The sequence below is a fragment of the Haemorhous mexicanus genome, chromosome 24 (genome assembly GCF_027477595.1).
Source record: "Haemorhous mexicanus isolate bHaeMex1 chromosome 24, bHaeMex1.pri, whole genome shotgun sequence".
NCBI lineage: Eukaryota > Metazoa > Chordata > Aves > Passeriformes > Fringillidae > Haemorhous > Haemorhous mexicanus.
In genome coordinates, this window is record NC_082364.1 from 5946894 (window position 1) to 5957240 (window position 10347).

General features: G+C 53.2%; 2 protein-coding genes and 1 long non-coding RNA gene across 4 annotated transcripts in view; 2 read left to right on the plus strand and 1 right to left on the minus strand.

Moving 5' to 3' along the window:
- The window catches only part of SIK2 (salt inducible kinase 2), a 244066-nt gene that overhangs the window by 60117 nt on the left and 173602 nt on the right, over positions 1-10347 (plus strand). The gene's annotated exons all lie outside the window — the stretch shown is intronic.
- POU2AF3 (POU class 2 homeobox associating factor 3) lies at positions 351-7473 on the plus strand. 2 transcript variants are annotated; one of them, XM_059867221.1, is made up of 5 exons: positions 351-530; positions 2817-2911; positions 4461-4527; positions 5886-6112; positions 6843-7473. In XM_059867221.1, exons 1-5 carry the CDS (start codon positions 524-526, stop codon positions 7158-7160), a joined length of 714 nt encoding a protein of 237 aa, XP_059723204.1. In that variant the 5' UTR covers positions 351-523; the 3' UTR covers positions 7161-7473. The 2 variants fall into 2 exon arrangements, with proteins under 2 accessions (XP_059723204.1, XP_059723203.1); XM_059867220.1 differs by lacking the exon at positions 351-530 and having other exon boundaries at positions 2154-3624.
- Positions 2340-5887, minus strand: LOC132338065 (uncharacterized). Its single transcript, XR_009489351.1, has 2 exons — positions 4416-5887; positions 2340-4196 (listed from the first exon to the last, which is right to left on the minus strand). It is a non-coding gene; the product is annotated as an uncharacterized LOC132338065 (long non-coding RNA).

Sequence of the window (10347 nt, forward strand, 5' to 3'; positions counted from 1 at the left end):
CAGGGCAGGTAGCAAATGAAATCTGAGAGGGCTGGAGCCCAGCCTGTGCATCTGAGGGGAAAACACCGAGCTGCTTTGGAGGCATCTGCTTCACTCAGGGAAAGATGGATAAAACCCTGCAAATGTCCCCAAAGCAAAGGGTGGGGAGGGTGAGCCCACCAAATCCTATTCCCCCAGACCCTCTGCTAGATGGGGATGTGCTCGGTTTCACAAAAAGATAGCCCATTTTGTGGAGCCTTTGAATATTCAAATTGAAAGTATCGCGCAATCATTGATTGTCAAATCATTGGTTTCTAGAGGTTTTAAATACTTGGCATTAGGAGAGAAAAACTCAAACTTATACCCGTAGGGATAAAACAATAATATTGTCGGGATCACCTGCCATTGCCACCTGGCAGGCACGTCCCTTCACCCCCAAATTTCAAGCCTGACTCCTCTTGCCCCCTTGGCCAGCTTGTGGGGCCGGGGCCACCTCTGCTGCTGCACCGGGCACCTGGCGAGGCGCTGCCCGCTCCGGCTCGGCATGTCCGGTAAGCCCCGCTCCGTGCCCCCGCCCGCCCCCGCACCCCGCTTTGGGGCCGTTTCGGGGTTCGCCGGGGTCACTCCGCCAGCGAGGCGATGCCGCCTGCCAAGGCAGGAGGGAGCGGGGAGGGCGGGGAGGAGGGAGGGAGGAGGCACGGCAGGATCGGCTGCTGCCCGCCGGGTGCCAGCGCGGCCGGCTCGGCACGGGGCTCCGCGGGCACCGAGCCGGGCTTCTGCCGGGCTGGCTGCGCTGCGACCCCCGGCCGGGGGGCCACAGGGGACCCCGCACATCTCTGTGCCCACCCCGCACATCTGGGTGCCCTCTCTGCATCTGAGCCCTCCCCGCATCCCTTTGTGCCCACCCCGCACATCTGTATGCCTTCTCTGCATCTGTGCCCACCCCGCACATCTGTATGCCTTCTCTGCATCTGTGCCCACCCCATATCTCTGTGTGCCCACCCCACATCCCTTTGTGCCCACCCCACATCTCTGTGTGCCCACCCTACATCCCTTTGTGCCCTCCCCGCATCTCTGTGTGCCCACCCTACATCCCTTTGTGCCCACCCCGCATCCCTGTGTGCTCTCCCCACACACTCCACCCCGGCCATGCTGCCCCTGAATCCCAGCCCTGCTCCCCGACCCCAAGTCCACTCCCTGTCCTTGTCACCCTACTCCCAGCCCAACCTCAGCAGCCTTTCCCTCGATGCCCAGCACCATCACTGTGCCCCTGGAGCCCCAGCCCCATCCCCCGGCTCTCTGTGCCCCAGAATCATCACTCTGCCCCTTGACCCCTGATCCACCCTGGCCACCCTCCTCCCTGACCCCCAGTCCATCACCTTGCCCCTGACTCCCAAATCCATCACCCTGCTCCTCGACCCCAACCCCACCCAGCCTGTCCTTGTCACCCTGCTCCTGATTCCCCACCCACCCTGTGCCCACCCTTGCCACCCCGCCCTTGCCCCCAGCCCTATCTCTCTGCTCCCTGCCCACCCTCACCGTCCCACCCTTGGCCCTGCCACCTCAGGGCCCTCCCTGGCTGCAGGGAGCTCTGCTAACCAGCGAGTTCTCCTTAAATCCCACCCTTTCCTCCTCTCATTTTCCCCAGCTTTAGCTTGTTGAACAGAAACAAAACACCAGAACACGAGCTGAATAATCCCCAGCTGAGCCCAGCTCAGCAAACTGCCCTGAGGGCAGCCCTGTCACTCTCTGGAGGGCCCCGGGTGCCTGTCCCAGCTTGCCCTCCCCCAGAGCAGCCCGGCGGTGCTGGCAGGGCTGGCAGAGGTTCCAGCACAAGAGGACAGTGCCTGCAGTGCAGGATTCCCTGGCTGTGTGGGCACAACCTGCAAACCCAGCGTTGTTTCTGTGCCAGGATCTCCTGGCACCGTGCAGCTGCCTTGGAGAAGGTGTTCCGTGCCCAGAGGTGGCACTGGAAGGCCGGGTTTAGCTCTGGCACTGCTGCTCTCCTGCTGGGAGTTTATTTTTGGTGCCTCCTTCAGGGCTGTCTGCTCCCTGCTCTGGCATTTTTTGAGAGTAGAGACCAGTCTGGGTGTGTTTCCTTTTATTGTGTGATTTCAATTAAAACACCAGCAGAAAGGACAGGAATGACTGCCAAGGAGCTGAGTGTTTTACCAAGAGTGCAACAAGTGAAAGTGATTTTTCAGAAGAAGTAAATTCTTCATCATTTCCTGTCCTAAAAATCCCTCATTAGGTAGTGACCGGTGAGTGCTGGCTGGTTTTGGCTGGATTAAACACACCCTAAATTCTTGTTTGAAATAAATAGGGGCTGTACATGAGCAGAATAAAGAGATAATCTAGGCTTTGCAAGAAAACAGTCATTTTATCGGTGTTTTGTTGAGCTCTCTGAATAACCACCCACACATTTCCATTGTTTTGTTCCTGGGCTTCATCTGCCAGATGAAATGCTTCCCACATTTATTTTCAGGTCCTGAGAGAGGCAAATATGTCAGGAATTTAAATGAGTCCAACAGCAGCACCAGATGGAGCTGGGTATTGGGAAAGCTGGAAGAGGGGCAGGGGAAGAAGAAGATAGATAATAAACATGTGCTTTTTAAATATTATCAACAGCGAGATTTTCATGAGTGTCTGCTTGTCCCAAGCTGGAATAGCAGGTGTTAAAGGGGGCTGTGAGTGTGGCTGCAAAGAGAGACTAAAAAAACAGTCATGTTAAGTCTAAAACTGCTCTCCACGTAGAGCACGCCTGAAAACCTGCTGGATTTGCTGTTTGCTCGGAGATTCTCCCTCCTTGCAAAGTGTTTCTCCACAAATTCTTCCAGGAAAGCCCAAGGTGTACCAAGGTGTGAGGGTGAAGATCACAGTCAAGGAGTTGCTGCAGCAGAGGAGAGCACGACAAGCAGCTGCTGGTTCAGCAGTGAGTAAAAATATTGTGGTGATGGCTTGGTACCTTCTCTTTTAATGATTTTTTTTTTTTTTTTTTTGCCAGGACTGTAATCTCAGGACCAAAATCTGAGTGTAACAGGCTGGTGAGGATGGGGGAAAGGAACATTCAGTCAGAGTAGCTGCAGCAGTGACCTAAAGGAGTGAGAATCTGAGGAGTACAGGGAGAAAGCAGAGCTGCTGCTGCTCCAGAAAAGTCACTCCCTCCAGAATGAAAGCACACCTGGGCAGCCCCATCCCTTCTGGAGGAGGGGCTGGAGCTCTGTGTGCACACACACACCTGCACATTCCCTCTCATTCCCTCTTCCAGCCTTTGTAGGATTCCTCCAGCTCCAGCCACTCAGGGCATTTGCATAAAGAGCTTGGCAAATCATTATTTCTTCCTGGTTCATGACATTGCAGCTCTTGGAGCCCTTCACATTTCAGCTTCTGCACTTTGTTGCAGCTGATTGCACAAAAATCAGCCTGAGATCCAGGGGTGAAGAGAATTGTCAGGTTTTGGAAACGCTGGGTCACTGCTCCCCTGCAGCCCCAGCAGCAGCAGCCTCTTCATCACAGCCAGGTGTCCCAGGGCTGCGTGGAACCGGTTTTCACTTCCCACCAGCACTTCACACAACCCCTGTGGTGCCCACACAGGAAAAAGTGAAAAGCGGCGGTGAGGGAAGTCACCTCGGTGACCTGCACAAGGTATGGCCCGCCCCAAAAGCCCCGAGGCTTCGGGCTGGCAGGATGTGCACTGAGAAAAGCTCAACCCGGGGACTCCATCTCTGCCTTGTCACGTCTGCACCAGGGACAAAAGGCACCCTCAGCCCAGAAGAGTCACTGCTTCAGGAATTAAATGCACGGCATGTGCCAGGAAGTTGTTGCCAGGGAAATGAGCTGCTCACTCGAGAGCATCTTGAATAAAGGAGATGAAGTGGAGGGCTGTATGAATTAAATCTGAGGGGGAAAACCCCACCAGTACTTGCAGAGTAAAATCCTGGCCCCCAAGCAGCAAAACTCCCGTTGCTCTTGGGGTGGATTCCTTCTTTCCAGCAGGTCAGGTTCCTAGAAGTGGTTGGTCTGTCTTGTTTCAGCATCCAACATTCCTTAAAAAACGAGGCTGTCCCTTTTCAAGGAGCGCTGCAAGAGCTGCTTCTCTAACGACATCAATCCAGTCTGACGGGACACCTGCGGTGGTCTTTAGTTAATTACCCATTCCCGGTAATATCCATCCCTAGGAATTCCTTGGGATTCCCTCCACTGTGGAATTCACACTCCTGGAAATGAACACATATCAGTTTCAGAGTAGAATCGGGAATGCAGCAAAAAGAGCCCCTCAGCACCGAGGGCTTCACCCGGGGTGGGTGCTGAGCCCACCAAAAATCCTGATATGCCCATTCATTTAATGTTCTGCCAGTGCCAGGGAGGTTTTCCTAGCCACGGCTAGGAGGGAAATAAGGTTTATTTCCAGAGTTTTCTCTGAAATCCAGACTCACCTCGCTCTGTGGCTCAGCTCCTCTCCTTTCCTTCTCCTTGCTCAGGTTCCTTGGGACAGCAGCAGCAGCAGCAGCATCCAGTTTGCAGAGTCTGTGTCTCCGCCTCACCCAGGTTGGTACAAAGCCCATCCACACGGCCCTTCCCGCCCCATTCCCAATTTTCCCCACAGCCCCGAGCCTTCCCAGCCCGTGTTTGGGGCCGGCAGCAGCCGCGGTGCGGCCAGTCAGCCCCTGCAGGGAGCCCGCGGGATGCAGGTGAGGGGCTCAGAGCACACCGTGCTCTCCTTTCCGAGCCTGTCCTTCCCACCGCAGGGAATTCCATCCCCTCGGGAAGGGATGCTCATCCCGAGGGAATAGCATCGCCTTCCCCAGGCTCTGGGGGCTTCTGAGGGTCAGAGTGCCCTGGAGCCCCTGGCTGGGTTCTGTTCTCTCCTCCCTCTCCTGCCAGCATCCACAGGAGTGAGAGAAATGCCAGATTTTCAACACCACCAAGAGTTTCCTCCTCCTGCCTGTGCATATCCAAGGAAAAGGGGGAAGGGGTGAGGGGAGGGGCACTTTGGGCTCACAGATCCTTCAGTTATCCCCAGCCAGAGCACAGAGGAGAGGCTGGGCAGGTGTGAGAGCACACATTGCATGGACAAGGAAATTGTTAAATCATCGATAGCTGGGAATCCATTTGCTTATGTTAATAAAGAAACGTGAGACTCGCCAAAGCTGGCATGCCAAAGCCTTTTCAGGCTGGAAGGTCTCCATCAGTTTATGTATTTTGGGTGTTTCTCACTCCCCACAGCCAGCTAAGCACTGCCACCCTTGACCCTGCAATGTGCATTCCAGACCTGTGCCCTTCACGTGGACAGGGCTGAAACCATGTTTGAGCTTGGTGTGAAAAGATAATAATTCTGAAAAGCCAGATCTGCTGACAGCTTTCCAGGAACTCACCCTTTGGCCAGCAGCACTACGTGGTCACAATGCCACAGCAGCCCTGCCTTCTCCATTTGTTCTGCTCCTGTCTGGCTGTTTGGAGGATAAAAAAGCAAATTATCCTGTTATCCCCTTTTCCTGCAGGTGTAGCTACCCCAGGTCTGGAGATGAGGCAGAGGCACATCTGGGAAGCACAAATCACTGCCTGGCCCTTCTGGGGCTGCAGACAGGGCACAGAAGGGAGGCCAGAGGGTCAGAGTCTGAGGGAGTGTCCAGCTGGATCCCTGTCCAAAATGCCTGGGGTCAGAAGAGTTTCCAGCAGTTAGAGCTTTATAGCTGAGGGGACTGCCTTCCCTGAGTTATTCACATGCTTTTGAGCATCTCCCTCGTGGGAGTTTCTGCTTTCCTACAAAATCCACCTTGCCCATGAGAGGCCTGTTTAATGTCTAAATTCACAGGGTTACTGAGCCTGGGAGAGCACTGAAACCTGCCTTTTGAGAAGACAGACACGGATTCATTTGCTGCTGTCTGCTTTCCTTTCTCTCCTAGAGCCTTTTGAAGCAGAAGCCATCCCTCCTGTGCCCAGCTGCTGCCCGTCCTGGCAGTTTTCCAGCTGCCTGTCCTGTGAGGAAAGCCCTGGATACCTGGAGCAGCTGATAGACTCCTGCCTGCAGTCGGATGCACCCTCTGAGCCAGCCTTCAGTGCCTTCCAGCCATCCCCACACTACACCCCAGACACCTTCCAGCCAGTCCAGCTCTGCTTCAACCAGGGCCTGGTGAGCTTTGGGACCCAGGGGAGCAGCCACAGGTGTCCCCAGGGGGAGAGGGAGTCACCTGCTGGGGCAGAGCAGCAGCAATGTGGGAATCTGGCTGCTTTCAGGAGCCTGGGGTGCTCATGGGCTCTGAGTGCTTTCCCATGGGGAGCCCCAGATAAACTGGGGGAGGCTGCAGGATGGGGAATGTCCCTTCTAGAGGTCCTGTAGATTTTGTGCAAATAGCAGCACAGCTCCTGCAAGGGGTTGTCCCTACAGACACAAACTACCTCTGGGTTTGCACCTCCAGGATCTCCCTGGGCAGGGATTGTCAGTCCCTACTGACACAAACTGCCTTTGGTTTAGACCTCCAGGATCTCCCCGGGCAGGGATTGTCAGTCCCTACTGACACAAACTGCCTTTGGGTTTGTACCTCCAGGACCTCCCTGGGCAGGGATTCTCAGTCCCTACAGACACAAACTGCCTTTGGTTTACACCTCCAGGACCTCCCTGGGCAGGGATTGTCAGTCCCTACAGACACAAACTGCCTTTGGTTTACACCTCCAGGACCTCCCCGGGCAGGGATTGTCAGTCCCTACTGACACAAACTGCCTTTGGGTTTGCACCTCCAGGACCTCCCTGGGCAGCCAGATGAGAAAGGCAACAGCACAGGAATTCTGGCTGCTGGCCACATTCCCCTGAAATCTCATTTTCTCCCCCTTTTTTCCCTTTTTCTCTCTCTCTCAATCTCCAGCCTGCCAGCTCTCCCAGCTCAGCCGACCTGCCCAGCCCGTGGAGCTCCAGCTGCTCTCCCCCCCAGCTCTCTCCCCTCACCCCGCTGACCCCCAGCCCACCCTACAGCTGCCCCATGGAGGAGTGGCCCTGCCACCCGCCGTGTCCCTTGCCCAGCCCCGTGTGCTGCTGCCCTGCCTGTGGCTCACAGGGCAGGGACAGCAGGGGCCCGCAGTGCTGCCCCTGCCCCAGCACGGACTGCCTGGAGCTGCTGCCACCCCTGGCCCTGGCCGAGGACTTCTTCAGGAGGGACAGGAGCTGTGACATTTGCTACAGCTAATGGGGACTGTGGTTTCACACATCCACTCTATCCAAATCAGATTAAATTGCCCATGAACTATGCAAAGTTGTGCTGCCTAACACAGCCCAGTTTATTCTTCACTACTCACACGTTTTTACACGATGCTGTCACTACATTGATCTACGGTCAGGGGGGTTTTGTTGGTGGTCTGGTGGTTTGGTGGGGTTATTTTTCCCTGTTTTTTTTCCATTGTTGCTGTTTTTTAAACTAAATCTGAAGCTGCCTTATCAAACACTTGTTCTTAAACCAGCTTTTTTTTGATACAAATAAATCATTTGGTGTAAATGCTGAAGCCTGGTCATTTTTCACGTGCTAGAGGTCAACGCTTTTCTCTTCTGCTGCTGACCCTGCTCTCACAGAGGTGAGGATGAGATTTTGAGCAGCCTATTCAGTGACACAAAAGCTCTCACTCACCCCTTCCAGCAGATGAAAGGTCCACATTTGATCCAGCATCCAGCTTTTCCCAGAGAACGCTGTGCCTCACCCAGCTCTGAGCTGGATCTGCAGCTCCTTGCCCTCTGCTGCAGCTCAGGCTGTCCTGGTGACATTTCCCAGTGCTTCTGGCAGAAAAGGAAAGCTGCTGTTTGCCACGCCAGGGTTTAGCCCTCAGAGGTAAAATCCAGAGCCAAACTTCTCTGGCTGCTGCTCAGCACCAGCTCCCCTGGGGAGGCAGAGGCTCAGGGAGAGGCTGTAGTTACTCAGCAGCCCTTGGTCAGGTTTGGGCTGGTGAGAAAAGGTTTTCAGCATAATCAGCTGAACAGGAGCTAATTATTAATTTTTTTTTTTTAAGTAGATCATAGGAAAATTGTAATACCTGAGGATTTCCTGCTTCTTACATAAACCCAGAGCTTCCCAACATTTTGTCTTGCCTCCTCTTGGTGAGGAAAGAAAGAAAGAAAGATAGAAAGACAGAAAGACAGAAAGGAGAAAGAAGGAAGCATCTTTCCATATTGAATTCCACCAAAAAAGAGAAAATAACTACACCTGTGAAGAGAAATATTATTTCCATCCATTTGCTCACCTCATCCAGACACTTCCACACTGCACTGAAAACATTTCCAGTTCCTTTACCTTATGTAAGGTACCAGGTAAAAAAAACCCAAATATGTTTTTAAAATATTCGAGTAATATCTCCCCTTCTCCCCTGATTAACCTCAGCATTGGCCCAAGTGATGAATTCATGAGGTCACAGCAATATATATATATATATATATATAAAATTATTATTATTATATAAATTATAGAGAGCTGTAACTTTGCAGCAGTTAAAGGTGTGATCACCCCTGTGCAGTGACACCCCACCAAGTGTCATTTCAGTAGAGCTGGCAGCTGCTTCAGCCCCTGAGTGATCTTTTGGGGCACTGAAGGGCAGAAATTCTGCCCCAGAGCTCACCCAGTGCCAGCTACTCCTGCCTGCTGCCTCAGGAGCAGGCACACCTCAAGCCACACGTCAGAACCCCTTATCAGCAACAAGAAAAAGCCAGAAAAGAAGGCTGAGGCAAGAAACTGGAGGCTTCTAGAGGAAATGGGGTGCCCACATCCTCCTGATGGCTTGGCCAGGTTGGCCTGAGCTTAGCAGAGCCAGGGAGATGCTCTCAGGGAGTGAAAGGGCACCATGAAATGATAACTAAGGGTTTAGGAACACTCATGACACATCTTGCAGCAGCAGCCTAAGTGTGCACAGCAAGGAGGGCAAGTGCTGGAGCCTGACAAGGTCTCTGACCTCCAGCTGAGGTGGGTGTGTCATTCTGACAGGTTACTGGCAGATTGCACACCTGTCAATATCTGTGGAGTGGATCCTCCCCAGGACTGCTCTGTGCAAGGGCTGTGCTTGTGCCCAACCCTGATCCCACTGCTGGGCACAGCCAGGTACCAACAGCAGCACTAAAACCACCCTCAATCCCATCCTGGTCCTTGGATGATGCCTGATCCAGGCAAAAACCCCTCCTCAGTGGAGGACACCGAGGTATTTCCAGCAAAACGTTCCTACACACCCAAACCTCCCGGCTGTGCCAGCTTCCATCCCATCAGCAGCACCATTTCCATCCCCTGCAGCTCTTCCTCTGTCCCTGCTGCTCCTTCTCCAGGGTTGTGCAATCCCACCTGTGCCAGACTGGAAACACGTTTGAGGTGCTGTCCCCACCTCGCTGCCAGCAGCCCCAGGGACACACTCAGGACAAGCAGAAGCTTGCTGGCTGTTGACACAAGGCCTTGTTGACACAAGAAAGGGGAAAAACACAACAGAGGAGCCATTCAAAGGCTGATTGTGCGTTTTCTGGCTGTGAGAAATGTATTATTTCCCTCCTTTATCCCTCCCAAAAGTAAAAAGGAGTTGAAGAAAACACCTAAACCAGAGCTGGCTCTACTGGAAGCCTGGCATTTCATCATCCCTGCCAGGTGAAGCCCTGACTGCTCTCTAAACACAAACCCGGGGATCATCTCGTGCTTACAAAGCCGTGAATAACTCCAGAAGTCACCCACAGTTACAGAGAAAAGAAAAGGTTCTTATTTTCAGCTCCTCTACCTGAGAATTTGATCTAAAAGTTTCACTTGCCAACCGACTGACAGCTTTTCTGTGGTGCCACTTCAGAACGTTTGTTTGGTGATAACGAGCCTTTGTTATTAGCAACTTATCCCAAGCCACAGGTAGGAAGAGATAAACTGTGCAAATAAAGGGATATCACACACTGCCAGCAAGGCTGAGCTTTGAGAAGTCACATTTCCCCTGAAAGAGCAATACAAAATTGAGGGGTGAGCTGTGAACTGCTTAAATCAGTGAGAGAAGCAGAGAAGACACTCAGGTTTGAGATTTAAAAGTGATTTTCTTCACAGCCAGGCCAGGAATTGGGAAAGGGGAAATTGTTTTACCCACAGGGGGAAGCAGCAGCTTCCAGCAGTCTGGTAGCTCCAGTCCAGAGGAGCAGCTTGTGATTGTGGCTGCTTTCAGAGCAGGCCTGTGCTGGCTGAGCTTTGGGGAGCTGAGCACAGAGAGGAGGAATCCTGGGGCTGCAAACCTCATCCATCAGCTCCCAGCAGCACCAGCTGCCAGGGGGATGCCTTAATTCCTCCCCCAAAACGATATTTCCCCTGATAATCTGCAGCTGGTGATGATTCCAGACTCCCACTGACTCTGCTTTGTATGAAACACCCAAGAGATGACACAATA

Coding starts and splice junctions, on each gene's coding strand:
- POU2AF3 (XM_059867220.1), top strand. CDS start 3,328: ATGACATTGCAGCTCTTGGAGCCCTTCACATTTCAGCTTCTGCACTTT. Junction 4,528..5,885: donor TGTGTCTCCGCCTCACCCAG/GTTGGTACAAAG, acceptor TTTCTCTCCTAG/AGCCTTTTGAAGCAGAAGCC. Junction 6,113..6,842: donor TCTGCTTCAACCAGGGCCTG/GTGAGCTTTGGG, acceptor CTCAATCTCCAG/CCTGCCAGCTCTCCCAGCTC.